This window comes from Salmo salar, chromosome 15 (genome assembly GCF_965601325.2).
Source record: "Salmo salar chromosome 15, fSalSal1, whole genome shotgun sequence".
In the NCBI taxonomy this organism is placed as follows: Eukaryota; Metazoa; Chordata; class Actinopteri; order Salmoniformes; family Salmonidae; genus Salmo; species Salmo salar.
Window position 1 is genome coordinate 71,260,191 of NC_138305.1, and position 27,934 is coordinate 71,288,124.

At 43.8% G+C, this 27,934-nt stretch overlaps 2 protein-coding genes across 2 annotated transcripts; one reads left to right on the forward strand and one right to left on the reverse strand.

The window, feature by feature from the left end:
* Positions 1-222: 222 nt before the first annotated feature.
* On the forward strand, positions 223-1,731 carry atp5f1e (ATP synthase F1 subunit epsilon). The gene is made up of 3 exons (XM_014145574.2): positions 223-351; positions 686-810; positions 1,183-1,731. Coding segments are annotated over exons 1-3 (159 nt in total). The 5' UTR covers positions 223-319; the 3' UTR covers positions 1,185-1,731.
* LOC106571968 (piezo-type mechanosensitive ion channel component 2) lies at positions 1,652-27,757 on the reverse strand. The gene is made up of 46 exons (XM_082961493.1): positions 27,545-27,757; positions 27,139-27,352; positions 26,420-26,588; positions 25,919-25,972; positions 24,575-25,252; positions 23,997-24,370; positions 23,597-23,786; positions 22,033-22,181; positions 21,349-21,516; positions 20,878-20,919; positions 20,265-20,389; positions 19,914-20,086; positions 19,555-19,731; positions 19,205-19,351; positions 18,745-18,945; positions 18,322-18,526; positions 14,649-14,750; positions 14,251-14,416; positions 13,817-14,060; positions 13,470-13,566; positions 13,211-13,370; positions 12,956-13,045; positions 12,767-12,849; positions 12,458-12,523; positions 12,044-12,156; positions 11,826-11,946; positions 11,660-11,731; positions 11,387-11,553; positions 11,027-11,226; positions 10,634-10,795; positions 6,961-7,233; positions 6,533-6,791; positions 6,242-6,430; positions 5,953-6,154; positions 5,669-5,798; positions 5,314-5,461; positions 5,001-5,215; positions 4,763-4,921; positions 4,494-4,641; positions 4,062-4,250; positions 3,865-3,957; positions 3,576-3,745; positions 3,213-3,329; positions 2,911-2,990; positions 2,477-2,705; positions 1,652-2,283 (listed from the first exon to the last, which is right to left on the reverse strand). Exons 1-46 carry the CDS (start codon positions 27,747-27,749, stop codon positions 2,031-2,033), a joined length of 7,968 nt encoding a protein of 2,655 aa, XP_082817619.1. The 5' UTR covers positions 27,750-27,757; the 3' UTR covers positions 1,652-2,030.
* Positions 27,758-27,934: the final 177 nt, after the last annotated feature.

The window sequence follows — 27,934 nt, forward strand, 5'->3', positions numbered from 1 at the left end:
ACCACATGGCTACCTGCCACCATTGATGGGGCAGGGGTGTTGAAGTGTATAATTGTAATACAAACAGTTGATGTCGGAAGTTTGTAGTAAGTTTGTTTTTAACTGACTTGCCTAGTTAAATAAAGTTGAAATAAAAAAATGCAATAATTTAATGGAGGTAGGCCGTGAACGGCATCACACACCAGTACAGTAGGTGGCGGTGTATGCACTTAAAATTTGGATGCGATCCGCCAACCAAATCCCAAAGAAGACGAGTCAACGCTAACGACGTCATCACGCACATTTCCGAGTTGTCCTTGAACGAAACATCGCTGGCAAAATGGTTGCATACTGGAGACAAGCTGGCCTTAGGTAAATGTATTGTATATTTAACACAATATTACATTTAGCTTGTTTTCTGATTGTAAGGTGATGCACTTAAATTATGTAGTTACTAAATAGCATATTTGCTTGAGAGCTCTGGTGTGATGGGTATGACTATCCAGCTAGCCGGAATGCTATCACGTTCAATGAACTTGACAAGCTAGCTAACGTGTTTCCCGTGAGTTATATCAATTGTCTTAATTGGTGTGGTACCACTCTTATTGTATGTATCGTCGTGGTTTAAAAACACATGACAATAAGTATAATTCAGATGCTAGCCTCGGCCTGTTGGCTAAAGTGTGATTATCTGTGTCCTCTGCAGCTACATTCGCTTCTCTGCGATCTGCGCAAGTGCAGTGCGTGCGGCACTGAAACCCCAGTTCAAAGTCGAGGCACTGAAGGTTGCCGAGTCCAGCGTCAAAGTCTACGTACCAAAGGCTGTAGCATGTAAGTGTTGAAAAGACAAATCAGAAATCACTACAGTATTTGGGTTAAGAGGTGGAGATGCTTGACTTAAATTCATCTACCACCCACTAACCATCACACCATATTGCCTCATCTGCTCTTGCTATCACACCTGATACATTTTTTTTGTACTTACTGCAGTTGCCAAGTAAGCGTCATTACCATAGACATAGAACACTACAGAACTGCAGATTATCAACACACCTTAATGCCCATAGTGGGACAATATCAGCTCTATATCAAATTGTCTATCGTCATTTCTCTGATAATCTGCAGTTCTCAACAAATAGCTAGCTACCATCACTAGTTCATAGTTTCTAAGATCAGTTTAACTTGACATGCTTTATCTTGCAGGATCTAAGTACATCATGTAATGGATGTTCTTCGGGGCCAAGAGGATTTGTCACTGTCCCGGCGAACATATCTTTGTGATGGATGACAACGCAAGGGTTACATCTAGATTTGTCGAGAGACGGAAGACTTAACAGAATGGATTTTTCCCCTTTAATTTGTAATTAAGAAAATGAAATTAAACTCCCATATAAAAATAATTGTCTGCTAGATTGCTAAACTCCCGCCTTACCTGGCAACGTTACCTGTGAGTGGCTCATAAAAAGTGAACACATGTAAAAGTAGGCTGAAAGCTCTGAACTTGGCCTTGTAGTTCAAATATTTTATTTATTGAATTAAATACTGTACATGAACTACAGTGTGAAATGAGAATGAATACTTTTAGATGAGCTTTTCAGTGGAACGAAACAGGGTCGTGTTCAGTGTGTAAAGTTACAGAATGTTGAGAAGCATGTGTGTTCTACATAATGTATTTCTATCAGCTTTATACAAGACATTTGTGTCGATGATGTTGCAACTAAACTTCAATTAAATTGTTTAACATTAGGAACACTTCTGATTGGCTTATGGTCTTCTGTTGTAAAATCATAAGACACTGAAAAAATGCATGCATTGTACAGGAGTACAATCAGAAGTGCAACTCCAGGGGTGTATTCATTACATCTTGCAATGGAAGCTGTTTGGTTTTTAAACGAAACAGGGAGGGACCTACCTGAATTTGTCCAATAGAAACTAGTTTGTTAAAATACTTTGTTTTGAGTGAACGGTTTCTGTTGCAATCATGATGAATACACCCCAGATAAGAACCAAAAGCCAAATCGTCCTCTTCATAACAAATGTCATCATGCTCTCTAGTCGCTCTTCTCTCTGGTAATCTTGATCATGGTCTCCGGTGAGCGATACAGGAAGATGAGCTTCTCAAACAGTGTTTCCTCCAGCTCCATCTCACCAGTCTCTCGCACAACAAAGATGTCCGTGCAGAGCTTCAACACTCGATCCACACACGGCAGCTCCTCAAACATAATGGAGCGGGATATCCCGTTGAAGAATTCCCTGACAAACTTCCCGACGACCAGCACCACAGACATGTACAGGCCCACAATTCTGCCGTAGCAAGGTGGAATCAGGTAGAAGGTCGAGGCCAGACAAGCAACATTAGCATATGGCATTCCATGGAAAAGGGCAGAAAGAGACTTTATTTAGCAGTGAGAACAAATCAACAAGTTAAAGGAATAGTCCTATCAAAATGTAAATAGCTTCTGGGGCAGCATTGCGAGGGTTTTGTTTTTTAACCTACCCCTGTCCTGCAAGAGCATCCAGGCTTGGGGGGCTGACTTTGTCGTTGAACACCACTATCTCAATCTTGTGGCAGCTGCTCTGGACGTGCCCCTGTCCAGGAGTGCATTCCTCCACAATCCACCACTGACCCCCCTCTGCACTTCCATTGTCTTCTGCGCGCTGTAGTTTGAGGGACAGGGGCCAGAAGAAAGCAAAAGTCTGCAGGTCCTCAGGCCGATCCGAGTGTTCTGTGGTGTTACAGATGGAACAGGGAAGATTTGAATAAAACGAGAAGCAGAGACCATGACATTTTTAAGATCCCATAGTAATACAAGCATCTGCATTTGTTATGTTGATGTTCTATACCAGGGGTATTGAACTCTTACCATAAGAGGTCCAAAGTTGAGTTTGAGTGTTCTATACAGTATGATGGTTGGATAGAGGATCACTAACCTACTTTCAGACGGGTGGCCATCTTGGACACAGGTCCTCCGGAACCTCTGAGGAACTTGGGCAGGAGAGACTCAATGATCCTATCAGAGAGAATGAATGAGAGTTGTTGAGTATATCAACACCAATATATAATAAGCGTTGTGATCATCTCTTTTATAGTTGGGGTTATTCTGAATGTAATAAGTTCCTTTACATCTAGCTTTCAGAGTTAAGGTTATGTTATTGATGTAATGTTGACTGTGGCTGTGAACTCCAATAACATTTGATGATATAGTGAGAGTGCTGTGATGATTGAGACTCACACAGAGTCACTGCGTGTCCCTTTGAGCATCTGAACTATCTGATCCCTCAGGGCCCGGTCCTCATACTTCACAGTGTGTTCCCCCACGGTCTCCACGTTCATCGACAGAGACGCATTCCTTGGGAGGAGGGGCACATGTACACACTCAGAGTGAAATCACTATCACTCACTGGTTACGTCTAGTTGTTTATGGCTGTATCATATGGTCTATGTTTATGGCACTAATCATACGGTCTTGGCAGTTACACAAAAGTAAAAAAAGCCGGTCCTTGAGCCTCAACGGTGTTACACCCTGTTCACGTATAACCAACCCAGAGCCCTATCCAACCCTTGTTAATAGCTGGTCCTGCTACACTGCATGTACCTGAGTAGTACCCATCGCAGGGTGATGTAGATATGGGTGGAGTTGCTGAGTTCATGGATCATAGCGTCACGGCTGGCAGGGCTGATGCTCCACAGCAGACTGGCATCACTCTTGATCTTTGCAATGACAATGTCCTCGGCCATGTAGTTCCCAAGGAACTGCATAGCTGACTAAGAGAGAGAATGAGACAGAGGTAGAAAGAGAGAGGAGTACATCAGAGGTCCTTAGGGTTGATTCCACAGCCCCTCAAACTTGCAACTTGTTGTAGCGAGATGGAGAACACTCTTACCGGGTGAGTGGCATAGAGGTTGTTGAGCCGGTTGAGGCGTGCAACTGAGTATGGTACCAGGTTCTGCTCCTGGGCACTCATTGTGAACAGTGGCTGTGAGAAACACACACAGAAAACAACACCAGCACTAACAGTTTAACAGAAGAAAAAAACGTTACATTAAACAGCGATTGTGAGCTGATGGGGCCATCGCAAACCTCATATCCTGCTATGCTGAGCTGAAAAGAGACATCTAGAGGCTGATTGGTCACTCCAGCCACTGACTTGACCAATGACATGAAGAGGAGGGGGAACCAGATGACGCTGATGAGGAAGAATATGATGAAGCCACCCATTCCATACTTCACCACCATTTTCTTCTTCTGCCCTGGGATGTGTGGGTATTTCTGTACAAATTCATAGTTCAACACAATTCCAAATCAGTTCAAGTTTAACACACAATTGTTCTTGATACAAGAATACTTAGTATACTCTAGTGTTCATAGACATCAAACAAACACGAAGACAGACAAACCCCTTCAATTCTACAGTGATTCACCATCGACTATCAATCAGATATACTCTCTACAGAGATGAGTTGGGAACTGTCAACTGCTACCAGCCTATTGGCAGTTCGGCATCCCAGTTACCTTCTCCGACTCCCTCCAGCACTTGAGTATGAAGATGTTGGCATAAATGTCCTCGACACAGATCCAGCTGCCCAGGCTGAGGGTGGTGTCGGTCCAGACCCAGTCCATCACGGCACGCAGCTCTATGAGGAACGGAACCAGGCGGAACCTGAGGAGGAGACATGGACAACCCAATGCACTGGTATTATGGGATTATCTAAGACCCTTACAAGGAAATGAATGGCTTTTCAACTTGCCTTTGCTTATCTATCATAGAGCATCGACTGTACCCTTGAAAAAGGAATAGGTTGAGGTAATTGTAGTTCTTGGTCAGGAAGTTTCCCAGCACACAATTTGGGTAGCCACACTTGATCTGGTAGGCGGAGAGGCCAAAGTAGATGCACTTCACAAAGTACCATAACTGTGCCACCTGGTTCATGTTGAACCTCCTAGAACACAAGAGAATGACAATGAAAAAGATAAATTAAGCAGCTCATTTTTTACACTATAGTAAACATGAACTCTGACCTCTCAGTCACCCCAGGGAGTATGAAAAACATCCAAAAGTGGATACCAAACACCAGCACCACTTGGAAGACACATTTTCCCATTAGGGTTTTGCGGAGGTACAGAGCGCGGTCCACTATCATGGTGCCAAACTGGATGAGCAGCATGACCAGGAAGGCCGATGGGACCTGGTCCTCCCCAAGAGCATCTGTGATGTCAGCCCCAGCACTGTGTTTCTGTTCCGACACAAAAAGAAAACAGTGAAAGAAATCCACTAGAAAAAAATAGGCCTAATAGCTTTCCAAATACAATTTTGACTCAAACAGGCACTTACCCCAAAAGCCCAGTATCCAAATATGATGACAATGAAGTTGACCACGTCAATCAGAAACATGAGAGCGTAGACGTCACACACTGGACTGCACTCTGGGTGAATTATGTCATAGAAGAACTGCCTGATGGGTAGGTATATATGCAGGGCACTGCGAAGACAAAAGACGACCATGGCTGAAAATATTTGTTCATTTTTAAACCAAAAATCAGTACTTAAAGATGCATTCATGTCCAGTCAAAAGTGCTGCCTCCTGGACTAGTTTTTAAACTGCCATTTATCACTGGAGATGTGTAATTAAAGTAACAGAACACACCTACAATACATATCAGTACATGATAGTGCACTAAATGCTCACACTTCAATGATAGCAGCTTTAGCCTCCAGCATCCTTTCTCTAATCAGCTTTTTGATGCTCTCCGTCCTGGTCAGGGGAACTTTATTGTGGTGCCTCTTCTTGGAGTGGTGCTTTGTGAGCCGCGTATCACCTGCAAGAATATCCCATCCACATCAAGAGACGTTCGTATATTCAGGTTGGGTAACGTTTCACATCTTCCAGGCAACACCCCATTTCAACTTCAATACGCTTTCAAACAAACAAGATGTTTTCAGCACTATGCTTATGCTGCTGAATATATGTACCGTTTGTCTCAGTGGAGTTGGCTTTTCCACATCTGCAAAACAAGGACGCAGTCGAGGCCTGGAGAGGGAGGCAGGGCAGTCTTTGCTTCGGCTCGTCCCCTTTTTTTTCTTCTCCACTCATCTTCATCTTCTCTGTCTTCTTCTTTAATTTCTTGAAGAAGTCCGGCATCTCCACCTCTTTGTTATCCCAAAGACCGTGGCACTACGGAGAGAAGAAGAAAGTATTGAGAAGTTGTGCTTTAGTATATTCTATATGATGTAACACAGAAACCACCATTCCCGTCAGTACCTTTAGAATGGAGCGATGGAAGAACAGAGCCAGCATTTGTATCAAGTCAAAGAGAACATAGCCATATTTCTTCTCTACCCCAATGATGTTGGGCAGAGCAAAGGGCCGGTCTGCATTGATGCCTCGGTAGACCGAGGTAGTCCAGGGGAAAAAGCCAAACTGGAAAAAATACTTGACCACCACAATCAGCTGGAAGAGATAGGAATCATCAATCAACCCTCCATCTAACCAATCAATCAACCAACCAGCCAATCAACATATCACTCCGTTAGGGGTGCCTGCTGTGCGTACCTCTGTGTAGATGATGGCAGTCATCCAGAAGCGCTTGGTTGGGCGTGGCACAGACAGCATGGCCCAGAGGAAGATAAGGATGGGCAGGATCAGGCTGAGCAGGGAGGCAGACACCATGTGGTTCAGGATGATCACAAAGTAGCACAGCATCTCTGACTTCGACACCATGGTGTTGTACAGGGCAAACACCAGTCTCAGGTGCCTCGGGAGAGACTGGAAAAACTTATCAGACTCTTCAATTTCATCGTTATCAAACATGCTGCAATAGAGGGCAAAAGCAGTATGTGAGTATCCTGAAGTTTAAATTAAATTTGGGATACTCAACTTTAATTTACTACGAGGTAATGTGACACAACTGAATGGGTCCACTTGACTATACCACAATTGTAACCAGAAAAACCACAAAGTCCCAATCTCCCATGACTGACTTGTTGAGCAGCAGCTCACTAGCTGTGAGGTTCCTGGTCTCACTCAGAGGCCGGGGGGAGTCTGGGAAATCTTCGCACTTCTCATCACACTGGAGATAGTCCAGGGAGATAAATCCTGAAAACATCACAGCTTTTTCACCCTCTTCCTCTTCTTTCTCCCTCCATTCCTCCTTCTCCATTCTATACTCCTCCTCCGCTGTATACTCCCCCTCCTTTTTACATGCATCCTCTCCTTCACTGTCCTCCTTATCAGGAACAGTATCGTGATGGCTGCTGAAAAATGTAATTATAGAAAGTAATAAGATGGAGTCAAAGACATTATTAAGATAGGAGAGTTTATAAAGGTATATAGAGAGTGAGTAGATATGAAACAATATATACAGTAAGTCTGGTATACAGAGTAGAGGAAACCATAAGTGCATAAGTGAAGTCACCACTTAGATAATTCATTTGATGACACAGTAGTAGCAATACAAGGATATAACATCTATAGAAAGACAGGAATACTTATGGGGGAGTTGTTGCTGTATATATTCAGAGCCATATCCCTGTAATGCTTAGAGAAGATCTTATGTCAAGTGTTATTAAGGTGTTGTGGTTGCAGGTTCACCTGGCACATCTAAAGCCTTTTCTTTTGGGGTGTTGCTATAGGCCACCAAGTGCTAACAATCAGTATGGAAATAATATGTGTGAAATGCTTGATAGTGTATGTGATGTAAACAGAGAGGTCTACTTTCTTGGGAACCTGAATATTGACTGGTTTTCATCAAGCTGTCTGCTCAAGAGGAAGCTTATCACTGTAACCAGTGTCTGTAATCTGGTTTAGGTTATTAATCATCTACCAGGGTGTTTACAAAACACTACAGGAACAATATCATCCACATGTATTGATCACAGTTTTGCTAATACTGTGGAAGTTTGTTCTAAAGCTGTGTCTGTACCCACTGGATGCGGTGATCTCAATATAGTGGCTATATCCTGTTAGAACTGTTAAGGCTCCATGGATTGATGAGGAATTAAAAAACTGTATGGTTGAAAGAGATGGGGCAAAAGGAGTGGCTAATAAGTCTGGCTGCACATCTGACTGGCTGACTTACAGCAAGTTGAGGAATTATGTTACTAAATTCAACAAAAAGAACTAGAAACTCTATTATGAAGCCAAGATCAATGCTAAAGAATGATGGGGAAAAACCTTGGAGTACTTTAAATGAAATTATGGGCAGAAAGATGGCTTATTCATCACAAAACCATTTGATGTTGCCAATTATTTTAATGATTATTTAACTGGCACCCAAGTGGCACAGCGGTCTAAGGCACTGCATCTCAGTGCTAGAGGCATCACTACAGACCCTGGTTCAATTCCAGGCTGTATCACAACCGACCGGAGGGCAGCGCACAATTGGCCCAGCGTTGTCCGGGTTGGGCCGGGGTAGGCCGTCATTGTAAATAAGAATTTGTTCTTAACTGACTTGCCTAGTTAAATAAAGGTAAAAAATTGGCAAAGTGGGCAAACTTAGGCAGGAAATGCAAACAACGAACAGTCAGACATCGTTCTCATGCATAAAAAACGAATAATGAAAAAAAAGCATTGCAAGTTGAAAATTGTTTGTGTGGGAGAGGTGAAAAAAGTATTATTATCGATCAATAATGACAAACCTCCTGGCATTGACAACTTAGATAGAAAGCTACTGAGGATGGTAGCTGACTCTATAGCCACTCCTATCTGTCATATATTTAATCTGAGCCTAGAGGAAAGTCTTTGTCCTCAGGCCTGGAGGGAAGCCAAAGTCATTCTGCTACCCAAGAGTGGTAAAACAGCCTTTACTGGTTCTAACAGCAGACCTATAAACTTGCTGCCAGCTCTTAGTAAACTATTGGAAAAAATTGTGTATGACCAAATACAATATTATTTCTCTGTAAACAAATTAACAACATACTTTCACCATGCTTATAAAGAAGGGCACACAACATGTATTGCACTGACACAAATGACTGATGATTGGTTGAAAGAAATTGATAATAAGAAGATTGTGGGAGCTGTACTGTTAAATTTCAGTGCAGCCTTTGATATTATTGGCCATAACCTGTTGTTGAGAAAACGTATGTGTTATGGCTATTCAACCGCTGCCATATCGTGGATTCGGAGCAATCTAATATAACTCACAGGGTTTTCTTTAATGGAAGCTTCTCTAATGTCAAACATTTAAAGTGTGGTGTGCCGCAGGGCAGCTCTCTAGGCCCTTTACTCTTTATTATTTTTACAAATGACCTGCAACTGGCATTAAACAAAGCATGTGTGTCCATGTATGCTGATGATTCAACCACATACGCATCAGCAACCACAGCTAATTTTAACATGTACACTGGGAGTCAGGAAGCAAGTACAGGGAGTGACTTAAATAATAAATAACACAAGGAACAAAACAAGAAACACAAGTAGCATACAGACATGAAACACTGAAACAGAAACAATTACACCTGAGGAAAGAACCAAGGGGAGTGACAGATATAGGGGAGGTAATCAAGGAGGTGATGGAGTCCAGGTGAGCGTCATGAGGCGCAGGTGCGCATAACGATGGTGGCAGGTGTGCGTAATGATTAGACAACTGGCGACAACGAGCGCCAGAGAGGAGGAGCGGGAGTAGACATGACACTAATGAAGTCACTGAAGCCCTTACAAGAGTTGCAGTCTGTTTTCGGAATTGGTGGCCAGTAATAAACGGGTCCTGAACATCTCTAAAACTAAGAGCATTGTATTTGGTACAAATCATTCCCTAAGTTCTAGACCTCAGCTCTAGACCTCAGCTGAATCTGGTAATGAATGGTGTGGCTGTTGAGCAAGTTGAGGAGACTAAATTACTTGGTGTTACCTTAGATTGTAAACTGTCATGGTCAAAACATGTAGATTCAATGGTTGTAAAGACGGGGAGAGGTCTGTCCATAATAAAGAGATGCTCTGCTTTTTTGGCACCACACTCCACAAATCAAGCTGCAGGCTCTAGTTGCATCTTATCTCGATTATTGTCGAGTCATATGGTCAAGTGCTGTAAAGAAAGACCTAGTAAACCTGCAGCTGGCCCAGAACAGAGTGGCACGTGTTACTCTTCATTGTCGAGGGCTTAAAACTATGCATGCCAGTCTCTCTTGGCTAAGAGTTGAGGAAAGACTGACTGCGTCACTTGTTGCTTTTTATAAGAAACATTAATGTGTTGGAAATTGCTAGTCGTTTGCACAGTTAACTTACACACAGCACTGACACACACACTTACCCCACCAGACAATGCCACCAGGGGTCTTTTCTCAGTCCCCAGGTCCAGAACAAATTCAAGGAAACGTAGAGTATTATACAGAGCCATGAGTGCATGGAACTCCCTTACGTCTTATATAGCGCAAGTGAACATGCAAACCTGGTTTCAAAAAACAAATAAAGCAACACCTCACGGCACAACGCCTCTCCCCCATGTGACCTACTTGTTGTGTGTATGTACTGACATGTATGTGGAACTGATAGATGTACACACACACACGACATGTTAATGCTTTTAAATGTAGATAAATTGTAAATTATTTTGTCTAATGATTTTTTCGTTATGTGTTGGACCACAGTAAGACTAGCTGTCGCCATTGGCGTCGGCTAATGGGGATCCTAATAAATAAACAACAAAAACATCACCTTGGTGGAGGGACTTCGCTGTCAAATGAGCCAAGGTCCAGGTTGGCAGTTTTCAGTAGTTTCCGTCTGAGTTGCTCAGCAGTTGGCTGGAGTCGAGGAGGGTCATCCAGCTCATCCAGAGTGGGCTGTCGAGACCCCAGCAGGGTCTCATCCGTCACGCAGCTTTTACATGGCGACAGGGAAACATGGTGACCATCCTGGTCTTATGAGGCCATTTATAAATCCTCCATAGAGGTTATAATGCAGAATAACATAATAATAGAAAATACTACTCCATAATTAATTCAAAAGTAATCCATTCTGTATAACACATGCAGTCTATGTACGGAATAGAAATGAATTTCATGAATTCACTAATCATGACTATACTGTAGGTGTTACATCAATGAAGACCTGGACAAGCTGCTACCCCAGGAGATTTTGGAATGGGCGTGTTTCAGCTTTGAGTAACCTCGCGGTGATGAGGGTACAGGTGGTGGGGAGGAGATGGGGAGAACTATGTCATCTTGGTCTTCCAGCGAGCCCAGAGTGTTCTGCCTAGACACCCAGTTCTCATAGAAGCGCGTCACACTCTCCTGTGACACTTCTTTCCCCTGTAGAAGGAACAGGGGAAAAGATTGTATTTTATTTGTATCATCACTGCAGGCAGGACATCATTAAAGCAGAGTTCAATTGAGTGACGTCAAATGAAGTATCCCCTGCAATACACAAAAAGCATCTTGGAGAGTTAGAGTGGATGAATGTTTCTTTCACCTTTTTCTGTTGCTGGCCTAGAAGAGCTCTCTCAAAGCGCAGCACTTTGGTGATGTCCTGGTTATCTTTGCAGAAAGAGTTAAGGCCCTCAGTGACATCATCCAAAAGGGACAGGATAAACACCCATAAAAACTTGAGTGAGTAGATGATCCTCTGAAATATATTTTCTGTGAGAGGACAGAGTCGTTAGAAACCTATCAAGTTAGAAGCAGTGCAAGGACTTAGTTAGTCTACTGTATAGCCATGAAGGGTCTGTGGAGGTGGAATGTTTACCTTTCTCCTCCTCTTCATCGCTCTCTTCCACCTCCAACTCGTCCAACTCGTGAGACTCGGCTCTCTCAATGCCTTGGATCAGACAACGACACAAAATAATACATTACTTATTCTGTCTCTATGACAACATTATGCAAACAGCCCCATACAAACGAGCCCCTCTTACCTTGCTGTCTTTGCAGCTCTCTCTTTGCCCTCCTCTTCTCCTCATTTTTCATCTTGTTTTCTTCTTTTTTGTGCAAATCCAGGGCTGCTTTGGAACTTGTGGCCCATGCCTCATAGGCTATCTGTGGAGAAAGGAGGCACACAGTTTGACATCACATTCAAAAACATCCACAAATACTATTTTACTAGTCTTTATAGTTTGTCTTTTATGGCCCTCGCCTGAAAAGCAGATTTCTTCTTTAGTGGAGCCTCTTCCTCTTTCTTTTCCTGGACTTCCTCCTCTTCCTCTTCACTGTCACTCTCAAAAAGATGGTAGCCACAGTTGTTCTCAACTGAGGGGAAACGACAGAAGTGTCAGACAACAAAGACAAACTCCTACTTATACATCCTACTTTATACTGTTGCAGTATATAAATGGTTTTGATTACTTGAATCAAAAAGTGTGTATTTATAATGAGATGAAATTAAACCATATCCCATTATATACACGAGGATTCAGCACCCGATCTAATAAGGTGGAATCAAGCACGTTGTTTATTTTTTCAAGCCATATCCATCCCATTTCCCCATTCAAGGTTCTTTCTGTAACTGACCAAATCGGAATCATGTTAGTTAGATTTATGAAACACTTACCGCCAGGCCGTGAGACCCATGGTTTCCACCATTTCCCCCGATCGTTCTCAGCCTTCTCACTCTCACCTGGAAAACATATTCACCCATTCATCCCGACATCATAAATGTATCCGTTCATTCAATGAGAATGACAAGAATAATGATCATGATGAGCGGAGTCTCCCACCAACTTAAAATGATGTAAAGCAATTTGAGCACCAACTCTAGTAGGGGGAAATACAAAGATCCGATCAAAGAGTATATGTTTAAGAACTAACCCTCCGTCAGTGGTAAAGGCCAACTTCCACTAGCTAGCCCAATGTTGCTCACCCTTTGGCACTATATCAGCAGGGTGCGTTGCTGCATCTCCCTGGCCAGGCTTACTCTTATGTTTGGATTTGATCTTCTCCATCCTAGAGGAAGGAATCAACACAGTGAATTCAAACAATGCAACAATAGCAAACCCATTAGACTGAAAACTAAACGAGAACAAACAAACTGCTGTGGCATAAGTCTTACTGCTTCTTCAGCGTTGCTACAGACTTCCTCTCCATCTCCAGTCTGGCAGCAACCAGTTTCTTCAACTTGGCTTCAAAGAGCTCAGCACCCCTTGAAATATGAGAGACAAACAATCTATGAAGTCCTACTTTCAGTTGGTACCATTCCATAGATAAACATGACTATTTCCAATAGTACCAAAGTATTCTAAAAACATCTAAAATCATTGATAGGGAAGTGGTCAGTAACTAAATGATGATGATTGTTATTATTAACCTGGAGGCCAGGATCATGGAGGCCCTGAGGTCAGACACCACATACAGGAAGTAGTAGCTGAGGAAAACCCTTCTCTGAGCCAAGAGCACGGTGAAGCAGATCGCATCCCACACAATGCCCGCCTCCCCCTCCGGCAGCTCACACTCATCATCAGGAGCAGCTGGGAACACACACACATATATACACAACTGAGAAAACACGCGCACACACACACACACACACACACAGTGTGTTAATCGGTATCATCAGTCACACTTACAGATATCATAGCCTTTGACTGTACAGACCATGCTGAAGGCCTGAATGAGCCAGCAGCCATTCTTCAACAGGCTGTCCAGATAAGCACACGAGCCAAGCTGTGGACACACATACAGCAAGACAGATAGCACAGAGGAGAGAGAAGACTGGACTTGAGACAGTGAGTTTGTGAAGTTTGTGAAGCACTAACACAGAACAGGCAGTTAGCATTGACCAGTGGTTAAAATCGACTGGGTTATTAGCATAGTCTGTGGTACGCTATGCATAATACAGTATATGAATGAAAAAACACTTTCAGCAACGAGGATAGGCTAGCCTAGGAAATTTGTAATTAGTTCGCTAACGTACAGATAGCAGGTTCTTCATGCCAATGACGAAGCAAGTGTATCCGATGAGGCAGTCCCAGAGCCTGAGGATGTATCGTACGGGCTTCATTAGCAGGCTTCCTCCAAACAGCATGAAGTAGAAGCAGGCTACCAGGTAGCCGAGGCAGAAGATGTTGATGCGGGTGGTGCCCGTGATGAATATGAGGCACAGCACTAGCCAGAAGAAGTAGCTGAACACAAAAACTTTGGCGATGTCCAGATAGGACCTGAGGTAAGGAGAGACACATACATATCCATATAACCATATGAGTAGGTCCAAGATTTTTTTCCAGACCATGTGACCTGACTGGAAAAAAACCCTAGTTGTAGATTCGAAGTTTTCCTAATCAGGCCACCCTTCACGAAAATGATAAAGCAGTTGTCTAAAGCCCACGCTAGCGAAGAGAGCCCTCTGACCTGCAATGGAGGAAGTTGTTGACGGGAATGTACTGGTTGAAGGAACGCGGGTCCAGGCTGCGGCTGATCTCCACGTTCTCCCCTGCCATGAGGCGCACGGCGGCCCGGTTCTCCTCCTCAAACACCTGCCACTGCAGCGTGGAGCACAGCAGCAGGAGGTGGTCATCTGGACACACAGCAAAAACAAAATGGCTGCCTTGTTCACTTATGTAGGAGTTACTGATTGATGGTGTATGAAGGGATTTACAGTACACACTATATATAGTAGACAATGGCCTGAATCCTTGAGATATCCATGCAACTCATACTTTCACGTAAATCAAGAATGAATGCCAATGCGAGATTTCCCCACAATTTGTGAATTTGGAAATGGCTGGGATGAACACAAAGAGACTCACAGAGGATGAAGGAAGGGGCGGGACGCATGGCAAAGTCAGGCAGGTAAAGCCACTTGATGAGGTTGGAGGTCAAAGCCTGACTGGAGGTCCTCCATGGATAATCTGACAGAGAGAAGAGAAGATTGAGAAGTTACACTGAACAAAAATATAAACGCAACATGTAAAGTGTTGGTCCAATGTTTCATGAGATGAAATAAAAGATCACAGAAATGTTCCATACACACAAAAAGCTTATTTCTCTAAAGTGTTGGGCACACATTTATTTGCATCCCTGTTAGTGAGCATTTCTCTTTTGCCAAGATAATCCATCCACCTGACGTGTGGCATATCAAGATGCTGATTAAACGGCAGGATCATTACACAGATGCACCTTGTACTTGGGAAAATAAAAGGCCACTAAAATGTGCAGTTTGTCATACGACACAATGCCACAAATGTGGCAATTGGCATGCTGACTGCAGGAATGTCCACCAGAGCTGTTGCCAGATAATTTCATGTTAATTTATCTACAATTAGCCGCCTCCAATGTCGATTTAGAGAATTTGGTAGTACATCCAACCGGCCTCACAACCACAGACAGCGTGTATGGCGTTGTGTGGGCGAGCAGTTTGCTGATGTCAACTTTGTGAACAGAGTGCCCCATGGTGGCAGTGGGATTATGATATGGGCAGGCATAAACTACGGACAACAAACACAATTGCATTTTATCGATGGCAATTTGAATGCCCCATGGTGACGAGTTCCTGAGGCCCATTGTTGTGCCATTCATCCACCGCCATCACCTCATGTTTCAACATGATAATTCATGGCCCCATGTAACCTATACACAGTTCCTGGACGCTGAAAATGTCCCAGTTCTATCATGGCCTGCATACTCACCTGACATGTCACCCATTGATCATGTTTGGAATGCTCTGGATCGATGTGTACGACAGCATGTTTCAGTTCAAGCCAATCCGCACTCGCCGCCGGGAGGGCAACTTCCGGCCCCACAGCCGCCCAGTGTGGAGAGGCAAGGGGCCCCAGCTGCGCTCCACACACCGGGATCTGTGCCCGAGCAGGCCCAGCGGAATCCAAGATTAGGGCCTAATGAATTTATTTAAATTGACTGATTTCGTTATATGAACTATAACTCATTAAAATCTTTGAAATTGTTGCATGTTGTGTTTATATTTTTGTTCCATAAGGAGTTTCAGAGTAGGAATGCTGATCTAGGATAAGTTTTGTCTTTTAGATCATAACGAATAAGATTTTATGGACATATCCTAGATCAACACTCCTACCCTAAGTCACTCTGTAGATACTGGCCCTGAAAGTTACTCTGGTGTAAGGCCTATGTAATATGCAATCGTGTGTGAGAGAAAAATTGCAAGATTAGGTTATAATACTTTCATTGCATCAAATGGTTGTTTTATGCAACAGAATAGAGGGTTCTTATTACTCTATTGTGACTGTGTGAACTGAAAGTGGGCCTCCGCGAGATAACACTGACAGGAGATTTACGATGTCTTTGGGGATACCGCATTCCAGAGCATGAGTTAATGTTTCTGTTCTATATGGTACCAGGGAGAGATGACCCCTGGGCCAGACCTTGATCTCTACACAATGAGATACTGTCTGCTGTGAATTATTAGCATCTTTCACACAAATCTTAACCTTGTGACCCATTCCATACATCTGTTGTTTGTCATGAACATCCAGGAGGATGGACTTTGCTATAAAATGCTGTGGCTCAAATCCGCTCGTTGAGTTCTCAGTAATCACCCCCTGAAAAAAATAATCTAAAAGTCTCTCCTTTTGTTTACAATAATTCCACCACACGTGTCACTCAAATCGTAATCACACTTTAACTATGGTGAAAAAGACGGTTCCCACTAAGCGTTTACCGTCAGGTGATGTCATTTGGACATCTTTTTTTGCTCCTATTTGTACCAGGTGGTCTTTTTTAGGTATTTTTTTGGTGCGGCCTGGACCGGCCTTGATTTAAACGTCTACTGATGATGATTTTTGGTCTTGTCCGGACCGGATCAAATCTGAACCAATCATGGACGTCTTTATTTGGTACTGATTTGGTCCGGTCCAGACTGGCCTTGATTTGGCCCAAATATAGACATTTTTGATTGATCCACTAGGGTGCTTGCTTTTTACTCCATGACCAGGGTTTGTTATTCGCTACATTGGTGTCAGAAATGGGATGGCAACCATGACCGTGAAACATCATGACTGGTAGCCTAAGCATTATAGTGGAATCTCCTTCAACTAGCCCAGAATTCCATTGATCTTGCTATTAAGTACTGTAGTGAACAAGTATAGGCCTACACTTTCCATTAAGCAATTACCAACGGCAAAGTCTTTTGGACATCTTTTTTTTGGCCATGTCTGGACTGACCTTTATTTGGCACAAATATAGATGTCTAGGTTTGGTTCAGATTTGGTCCGGTCTGGACCGGCCTTGATTTCAACGTCCACATACGTCTGGTCCAGCCTATATTTGGCCCAAACATAGACATCTATAATTGGTTCAGATTTGGTTTGGTCTGGACCGGACCAAATCTGAAAAAAATCACAGACATCTATGTTTCACAAGTTAGGACAGCACAGTACAGTATGGTAGAGCACAGCAGAGTACAGTACATTACAGTACACAGCCCAGTAAAGAAAATTAGAGTATAGTACAGCATAGCATAGTATAGTACAGTAGAGTACAATACAGTAGAGCACAGTAGAGTGCAGTAAAGTATAGTGTACAGAATTGTACCCTACTCTAATGTACTCTACTGAACTAAACTCTACTGAACTGTACCGTACCCTACTGAATAAAACTTGACTGTCCTGTATCGTACCATACCCTACCGTACTGTACTCTACTGTGCTCTACTGTACTAAACTGCCATACTGTAATGTGATGTTAAAACTTGTGAAATATAGCCAAGACGTCTATGATTCATTCAGATTCGGATCTGCTCTGCACTGACCAAATTTGTACTTGTTTGGGGGCGGAAGTCATTAGAATAATACTCAGCATGCTTTGCAAGTGTTTGTCTTTACATTTACATTTTGGTCATTCAGTAGATGCTGTTATCCAGAGTGACTGACAGTCAGTGCATTCAACTAAGGTAGATAAACAACAACAACAACTCACAGTCATAGCAAGAAAATAAAATAATCTGTAACCGTTCCTAGAATGTTGCTGTAGATGAAGTGGCGTGTTGGTCTATTCTGTAAGTTAGACTAATTTCAACATCAACGCTGCCAATTTGAAAGCTTTTTTAAAAGCTAACATAAGTACATGTGGCAGATGAGAGCAATAATAAATATTCTGTTGCGTTCTTCAGTTGGCTCCTCTTTCCTATATAATTGTGATATAATTCTTACGTCATTGAGAATGTATGTGCAGTTCAAATTTGTCCATAGAATCAATGACCGGAAATACATATTTTCAACATCCCCATAAGATGTCTCTTTGACGTCCGGAAAATACTTATTTTCGATGTCTTGAAAAGACACCTGAAAATACGTTTCGTCAACATCCATTTGCGACCTATTTTCGACGTCCGGAAAATACATGTTCTAACCTCCCTTCAGCACCTGAAACGCATGTGATGTCAGCATCATTTTGTCAGCGTCATTTACCATTTTGCTTACTGGGTTATCTCCAGATATCTCTCCTTACCGACACAGAGAGCGGGAGGGATGCCGATACAGAGCAGGTACTGCAGCACCATGAGGCTTGCAGTGAAGCAGCAGTACTTAGGCCACACTTCCCCCATGGCCTTCCTGCGTCGTCGTGACAGAACGGCCATCAGAGCACAGGAGTGCAGCAGCGAGTAGAAATCCATCCGCTGGCCAATCACATTCACCGCCACCACAAAGCACACCTGAGGGACAGGAGGAACATCTCAAAGAGCTATACAATCACCGTGACATGATGATACTACAAAAATGAAAACATATAGATCAACAGCAAAGACAACTATAGATAACTTCAGAAACTGTATTTCAAATGAAAACACTACAAAGATCATACAAATCTCAAATGGAAGTCAACAGTAAAAGAGGCTATTGCAGCCCCAAGAATCGGTTAGAGCTACTGTACCTCCAGGCCAAACTTGTAGAAGAAGTAGTTGATGAAGTATTTGATGCAGGGCAGGATGCCATGGTCCAGGTGCTGGCGTGTGATGCCCTGGAAGATAATGCTGAAGGTGGGGACCTTGAGGTTGTTGTGAAGGCGGTAGTAGAGCTGGTGTCTAGAGACAGTCACCTCAAACACCAGCAGCCCCAGCACCATCAGGTGGTTCTGACGTCAAAGAAAAACACAACCAAAGAACACTCAGACTACTGAACCACAGATCAATGAAGCTACCACGCTAATAATAGAGAGGATATTCATTTATATGTGCCGTATTTACCAATATGCATTAATCTGTTATTAATATGCATATATCTCAAAATCTCTCTTTCAATTCATTTCACAGTTATACAGTACATGGCAGGATTGACAAATGACGTCGATATTACTAAATAACCACAGACACTGAGTGAAGAGCTTGTCTTACGCTGAGACAGGGCAGGATCCTGTCTTCACACTTGCGCAGCGCTCCACACCACATGGCTGGGTCAACAGGCTTCACATACAGCACAGACCTCCTCAGCAGCTCTGCCATGTTCCCCCCCAGCCCTGTCCCGTTAGCTGACACCAGGCTCTGACACACAGAGACACATACTACTGTAAACGTAGATAGTCACACATACGCAAGCATTGCACACGCACACACAGTCCATTGTATCTAAACAATGACATAATCCCCTTGGGTGCCAACCTTTACTGAGTATTTATTGTTATGCCTGTGGAATAATTAGTGGATATTTGGTCAGTGTTTCGCATGCTAGTGGTAAGTGAACTCACAGCAGTGCAGTTGGAGGAGTACTCCAGAGGTTTGATGACCTTGAGCTGGTATAGCATCTTACACACCACCATGACACAGGCCCAGACCGAGGACACACTGGAGGCGATGGGGCGGAGCCGGGGGAAGGGCAGGGCGAAGGTCCACAGAACCAGGAACATGAAGTTCATCAGGGACACCTGGGGCACAAAGAAAAAAGAAAGAAAACAAATGTTTTGTGCAGACCCTCTACACTGCATAACATATTAGGTGGTAAAATCAGGCCAGTGTAAATGCAGGAAATACAATATAAAAGGTACAATAAATGGGGTCAAGATGCAATGAGAATGTGGAGTTCAAGGGTCACATAAAGACATCTGACCTCTTGTAGGGACACCCAGATGATGCCAGTGGAAACAATCTTGAGGCTGTGAACCTCCAGCAGCCTCCAGCCCATCTCCTGAGCCCGCTGGAAGATAGCCAGAGCCTGGAACAGCAGCAGGCTGGCCCGGTCCAATATCAACCCCCACTGGGTCAGACGCTCCTCTGGGGGAACTGACGGACACAAAAAGGACATCAGACTCAAGGTCAGATATAAGATCTGAAATGCTGTGCTAGATTTCACAGACTTTTGTTAATGTGGCATATTTGCTTGTACTGTCTTTGTGCTGTTAAAATGTACTTTTCGTACAGTCAATTAGAATCAGAATCTCACAGTCTCAGTGGCACACACCTGTTCCCTCCTGCTCCTCCTCATGTTTCTCTGATGAGGCAGACAGGCCATCACTCTTCAACGTGTCCTGACTCCCCACACGTTCTGACTCCCCACTCGTCTGCTCACTCTGCTCCTTCGCCATACTAGCAGAAAGAGGGTAGGCAAGTCCATCGTGGATTTAGTCATTTTAATACATTGTACTCTATAATAACATTATATACAATGCCATACATCGTCTTTTTTCATCCATGTAAAGGAAGAAAGTGTTTTAAGAATGTACCGTTTCTGTAGCTTTTCAATGTTTTCTTTAATTCTGAGGAAAAATAAACATCAGTTAAACATTGCACCTACAGTGGTAAAAATGTATTCCATGAAATTATCTGAAAAATATTTATTTTAAATTACTCAGAATTAATGACGGACTGATGGAATTAAATTATGTATCTGCACACTCAAATGGTGCCGCTTTCTCTGTATAATAACGTCAACACGTTATCATAACATGAGATTAACATATTTGTACACTCCTTACTTTGATTTTGCCTAACTAAGATTGTTTAAGATGACTCAAAGTCTGAGCAATCCACTTTGTGAAGCATGCCATTCATGGAGACAAAAATACAGCTCTTACATGTCAGCTATCACATTGACTGAGTTCCTCAACTCCTCCTCTCTGGGTGAAGAGATGGACAGAATGGATGAGACACAACAACATAGAGATGGGTGGAGAATGACAGACAGCTTGTTTTTCCCCCAAAAAAGGAAATAACACCCCAGCCCAGTATTAAACCATTTTTTTGGGACCAATCAGATCAAAATGTTCAATATCTCTCTGCAGCACAGGAGGTTGGTGGCGACTTAATTGGGGAGGACGGGCTCATGCTAATGGCTGGAGCGGCTTAATACCGTTCCAGACATTATTATGAGCAGTCCTCCCCTCAGCACCCTCCACCGCCATTATACATGGTTTTTTTATTAAGAAATTGTATGTCTCTAAAAATACCAGTTGACATTAAAGAAACACTTCAATGGACTAATATTTCCCTCCTCCATGATATAAAGCACATTATCTCAGTGGTTGCGATCAGGTAAGCTGTCCCACCTGGTTGGTCCATGGTGGACAGGTACGTTGTCCAGGTTGGTGAGATCCAGGAAGTCCTGGTTGAAGTAGTGAAGCTGCAGGATGCAGGCCAATAGGAAGGCTGCAGGGAGGAGGATCCGAGCAAACAGCTCCACAGTATCATATTGCTCCAACCCGAGATCACGCAGACTAGAGGACAGAGCGGGACAGGGGCAGCACTGAGCGAACAGATATAGGATCTTAATTTGAGCCAGTTTGCTATAGCAGGAAATGTGAATTATTATGTGCATTATGTGGACACTTTTTGTAGGGGTTGATACATTTTTCTTTAAGTTTCAAGTCTGACAAAATTAAAAGAAGCCTTTTTAAAACTAAAATACACTACAAGTTTGCATTACCTGCTGTGCAGGAAAAATCGCAGCAACAAAATAGTGATAAAATTAAGATCCTACTACATCTGTATAAGAATAACTCAGTCACAGTATGCAAAAACACTGTGAATCGCAAATGTTCCTTAGCCATGGACCATCAGGGAGACTTCTAGACATAGGGTACAAGGTATGAGTAATTTTGCGCCAATGAATGAATCAATGAATCAATTAACAATGTAGTACATCAAAGTCTTGGGATGACTACAACAACATGGAGGCATAAGCAGCGTTGTGAATGTACAGGGTTGCCCACAGTGCCACCATGCCCACTCACCCTTCCTCAGACATGCCCATGATCTGTCTGAACAGGCCAGAGACTGTCTTGAACTGGTACATGTAGATGGCAATCAGGACCACCATGGAGTAGCCTACCACCACCACCCAGAAGTACTTCAGCACTCGCCTCCACACGTCACAACGGATCTGAGGAATGGTAACATAGATCCCATGATGCTAATCAGGTCAAATCACTATGAAATTTGTCTAGTAACCAAGGGAAATCAGAGGGTATGGTTGATCTTTATAAAATAACGTATTTTACTGTTAATATTCCTCCCCAGGATACGTTATTTTATAAAGATCAACCGTACCCTCTGATTTCCCTCGGTTACTAGACAAATTTCATATGACAACAGGCGACCACAAAACAAGTTGCCTTTTCACACCCATCTATTTTTATTGAACCTTTATTTAGCTAGGCAAGTCAGTTAAGAACAAATTCTGATTCACAATAACAGCCTACACCGGCCGAACCTGAACGACACTGGGACAATTGTGCGCCGCCCTACGGGACTCCCAATCACAGCCGGTTGTGATACAGCCTGGATTCGAACCAGGGTGTCTGTAGTGACGCCTCAAGCACTGAGATGCAGTGCCTTAGACCGCTGCGCCACTCGGGAGCCCATCTATCATTAGTGTCTTGAAATATTAATTTCAAATTCAACATTTATTTACATAAGAATACCTACATCTTTTACTCATTTGCTGTTTATTTCCCCTCAGTCAGACAGTATGTGAAACAGCAGTGCTGCTAGCACTGATAAACATCAGGTTCATATTGGCTTTCTTACAGTATGTGAGCTGTGAGGTAGTAGCTAGGCCATTAGGCAGCTGTAAGTGGTCAGCGCTAAAAGGTCAGCGGAAATACAAGATGGGGAGGGAAACCAGGAAAATGGCAGCAGAAATGTTTAGTGTCTGTGTTTACGAGGTAGGATCAATATTCATAACGGAAGCTCTATTGATAAGAGTTTAGAGCCTTTGGCTGTTGTTGAGGTCTTGGCTGCAAGGTCGGGTGGTAAATGTGTCATACCAATAGCGAGGTCAGTGATAAGATATTTACATAGTCAGAGTCTGATTAATGTTTTGGTAAACCCACTAATATAACTATTGAATGAAACTATTCCACAGCCACTACTATTTTTATTTGACACAATCTTATCTTTCACAGAGTACATTTTTTCCCCCTTCCCTTCTGAAAAACATCCGACTGTTCATAGCGTCTCGTATGTATGATTTACCGTTTACATTTTAGCGCACACGTTTATCCAGAGCGACGTACAGGAGCAATTAAGGTTAAGTTCCTTGCTCAAGGGCACATCGACGGATTTATCACCTGTCGGCTCAGGGATTCAACCTTTCGGTTACGGGCCTAATGCTCTTAACTGCTAGCCTACCGGCCACCCTGAGATGTGTGCTATCTGGAGGAGTTAAGTAATATTCGTTGTTCACTGGAACATGGACAGTAAAGTTGTATTGTACATTGTATGTCATGTGCAGCATACACATCACCACTGACATACACTACAACACTATCTAGGAGTCACATATATGAGGCCCACCTGGTAGAGGACGACGCAGAAGAGGAACAGCACGATGTAGAGGATCTTGTAGACCATCACCTTCCCGGAGAAGCTGACCACGAAGAACATGGAGCAGCAGAACAGGATCCAGTACTTCACCAGGGTTCCTTTGACGGCTGAACCCAGCATCTCCATCATGGGAGAGCTTTCACCTTCATCCGCTGAGGGAGAGGAGGAACACAACGTAGAACACGTCACCATACCTGGGTCAAGGTTCAAACACCTATGAGTTAGAGAGCACTGTTAAGTGAAGCTTGTTATAAACACCTAGGAACAACATCATATCCATTTCTAATGCATCGTAACTGAATTAGAGAACGTGACTTTATTGACGTAAAGCCATAAAAGATGCTTATAAAGAGAGGAGTCCATACGTGGGAGTACTTTCACTTCCTCCAGAGACTCGTCAGACTCCTTGAGATCCTTCTCTTCCTGTTTCTCCTTCTGTTGTTGGCGGAACAGCAGCCAAAAGCTGAAGGTGTACAACACCTTGCCTCCCAGGTGGATGCAGGGTGCTGGGTAGATGGCCATGTCAAAGTCCACCAGCACGGCATGTGGCAGGCCAGGGTACAGTTCATCCCGCCGCAGCCTCAGGCCGCTCAGGAAGGAAAGCAGCAACAGCAAGGTGCCGTACACCGCCAGGAAGGGAGCGCTCATCATGGCGTAGCGCCGACGGTCACGTATCATCCAGATCACACACGACCACACCAGCAGGACGAACGTCAGCCAGCTGTTATAGGTGATGCTCCACACCTGAGTGGTTGAAGGAACACAGGAGGCATGCCACACATCCTATAGTCATACCCATGTTCCCGTTCAAAGACTGCGAGGTAATGTGAAGGTAACGTAGCTCTATTCAGTTCGACTTTTAAAGGAATTGTTTTCAGAGAGTTAATTGTTCAATGACTAATGTCTACACCAAAACCGTAATAGCATCGTGGAAAGAAAGTGGTTTACCATCATGATGATGAGTGCGCTGATGTAGCTGTGCTTCATGATGAACAGGCCAAACACAGCCAGTCCACTGGGGGCAGGATGGGTTGGCACATTCTCTTCCTCGCTCATAGACACCTCACTCTGTCCCTCACTCCTCCCCTCCCTCATAGACACCTCACTCCTCCCCTCCCTCATAGACACCTCACTCCTCCCCTCCCTCATAGACACCTCACTCCTCCCCTCCCTCATAGACACCTCACTCCTCCCCTCCCTCATAGACACCTCACTCCTCCCCTCCCTCATAGACACCTCACTCCTCCCCTCCCTCATAGACACCTCACTCCGTCCCTCCCTCATAGACACCTCACTCCTCCTCTCCCTCATAGACACCTCACTCCTCCCCTCCCTCATAGACACCTCACTCCTCCCCTCCCTCATAGACACCTCACTCCTCCCCTCCCTCATAGACACCTCACTCCGTCCCTCCCTCATAGACACCTCACTCCTCCCCTCCCTCATAGAAACCTCACTCCTCCCCTCCCTCATAGACACCTCACTCCTCCCCTCCCTCATAGACACCTCACTCCTCCCTTCCCTCATAGACACCTCACTCTTCCCCTCCCTCATAGAAACCTCACTCCTCCCCTCCCTCATAGACACCTCACTCCTCCCTTCCCTCATAGACACCTCACTCTTCCCCTCCCTCATAGACACCTCACTCCTCCCCTCCCTCATAGACACCTCACTCCTCCTCTCCTTCCCTTCCTCACTACTCTCTTCAACCTCCTCCGACTCTGAGAGAGGAAAACAGCAGAAGATGGAGTTTAGGAAAGTTTTTATACCGTATAATTGTCATATTTTAAGGCTATGTTGTATCAGTTTCTACACTAGTGATGAAAATGTATTCAATATTCAATTCCTACCATTTATTCATGACTGGGTAAGATCAAAATATCCAGGTGGATATAAAAAATGACTTCCCATAAGTCAAACCTTTCGTCTATAACCGAACATTGTGGTAATTCTACCAAATAATGGACCTTGGAGTAGATTTGACTTGGACATTGACAAGGCTGGCAGGTACATACCTTGTGAGGGTGACAAGTCTATTCCTTCATATTGTGGTGGAGGGTAGCAGTTTGCATACCCTGCCCCTGGCCCTCCCAGCAGTAACCCCATCTCCTGTCCTCTCAGATCATGCCATGAGCTGCTCATCATTAAGACCATTGGCTGCAGAGGAAAAACAGTATACTAGGAATTCTGGCTTTGAAGAATGGTGATGCGCACTGAATGTACGGTGTCTAACCACACATGTAACGTCCCGTTAAGGGATTTATGACAACACATTGGGAGAGCAGAATGTACCTCCTGCACCCCCTCATCTGGCATGTAAGTTTCATCATCCGTACTGGTCAGTAGCTGCAAAAGAAAAGAGAATTGTTCCAGAAATCTGTAGAAAATCATGATGGTTAAACTACAGGAGAATGTAGAAGAAAAATAGAACTGTAGTAGATTTCAACACCTCCAGTCTGTCTCCTGAAATGAATAAGATCTTGGAGAAGCTGGGGGGATCCTCAGGGATTTCTACTGAACTCTCAGACTTCACCAGAGTATCCTAGCAGAAATACACAGACGGCACCATGAAATGACTGACACACAATTAACACTTCCAACAAAGGATAAACCAGCAGAGTTTTATTTCATCCACAAGACATTGACAGCGTCTGACATGGCACCCTATTCACTATATAGAGCCCTATCCCCATTTACAGTAGTGCACTATATAGGGAATAGGGTTCCATTTCAGACGCAGCTATTCACTATGAAGGTCTTAGTTACATTAGAGTCTCAGTCTAGGTAAAGTACCTCTTCTTCAGTGATGTAGACCCACTTGTGCAGCAGAGCCACCAGTGTGTAATAAAGGAGCAGCACCACCATGGGGTTGGTGAAGACAGGCCAGCTGACATCTGCCTGCAGAACCAGACTGTATGGCTCAGTCCCATTGGTCCGGATGAACGCTGTCATACCAAACAGCCTGAACAAAACCAGAGGGCGATTAATCTCTTGGCACAGACCACGTAAACAAAAATGGTACCGTAGATCTCTCGTGATACAACGGAATGCGTGAAACAACGAGCAGTATTAGTTGCTTCGGACAAATCACGATTTCCCAGGTATTAGCATCTTTCAAATTTCGGAAGGGGAGGGGACATTTTGGCCCATAGACTTGTTTGCTCTTTGTTCCGGTTCCGATCTCTTCTCTTAACACATATGGACTCAGAACTTAATCGAGCATCTGACTAATTACAAACAACATTCACAGTAGATAGATCAACTATATACTGAAATTGGAAGACGAGCGTGTATCAGTTTACGACATTTAACAATGATTTGTATATGCTTGTGTCCAGTGTAATAGAGTGTGTAATTATTTGGTATTTCGACAAGTATGAATAAATACAATCTGTTTTTCAGTGGCTGTTTTTCAGCCAGCAAACCAATATGGTTAACATGACTGTGTGTATCTGCACAGTCAGCATCCAGCCAGTGTCCAGCGTTGCTACATCCTGGTCCTGTGACCCTACCTGGCGTAGATGTCCTGTGGGGGTACGATCTGTTGGGCCAGGGGCAGCTGGTACAGGTAGAGGCTCAGCAGGTGACCAGCGCTGAATATAGCCATCATCACACAGAGGGTACTGAAAAACAGCAGGCTGAGGGAGCGGAGAAAAACCCACCACCACACCAGGCCCAGGAATGTCCCGAAATACACTGCTGAAGTCAGGGAAGGTAGGGTGATGCCTGGTACAGGGGGAAGAGGACCAGTCAAGAGGAGAAAGGAGAAGATTTATAGTACCATGCGGGAGCAGATATTAAATGTGTCTTATTTTGCCTGAGCTGGACAGCAGAGAATGCTGAGCCAATGCAAGACTTTAAGTCTGGCATGCAAGACAAGTACGTGAGAGTACAAAGTGGCAGCCCTTTGAGATGTACCTGCCAGCCCCAGTAGTATGGTGACCACTACTTTCCCTGCTGTGTTCATGATGGCGGACAGCAAGAGGCGCAGTCCAAGGGCAAATGCAATGAACTTCTGGACAATCTGAGGAGGGGTTACCGGCGCCGCTGTGATTTCATCTGAGCTGTCACAGGACGAGCCATCTGTGACATCACTTTCCACTTCAGACTCTGAGTCGGACATCTCCACATCCTGCTTTGTCAAAAGAGCACAAGTTTGATGGACAAGAAGTTGGTGTTGTTTCATAACACTATTTTACTTTCTAACAGATTCAAGCTGAAGGAGGACCATGCTCAAACCACTAGAGTAGAGGTGCTGACATACTGCGTGAGAAGGTGAGGCGCCCTACCTTCACATTCTTGAAATCC

Coding starts and splice junctions, on each gene's coding strand:
- atp5f1e (XM_014145574.2), top strand. CDS start 320: ATGGTTGCATACTGGAGACAAGCTGGCCTTAG. Junction 352..685: donor TGGAGACAAGCTGGCCTTAG/GTAAATGTATTG, acceptor TGTCCTCTGCAG/CTACATTCGCTTCTCTGCGA.
- LOC106571968 (XM_082961493.1), bottom strand. CDS start 27,749: ATGTCCGACTCAGAGTCTGAAGTGGAAAGTGATGTCACAGATGGCTCG. Junction 14,061..14,250: donor AACAACTTCCTCCATTGCAG/GTCAGAGGGCTC, acceptor TCCTTACCTCAG/GTCCTATCTGGACATCGCCA. Junction 3,958..4,061: donor TCAGCATAGCAGGATATGAG/GTTTGCGATGGC, acceptor TGTTTCTCACAG/CCACTGTTCACAATGAGTGC.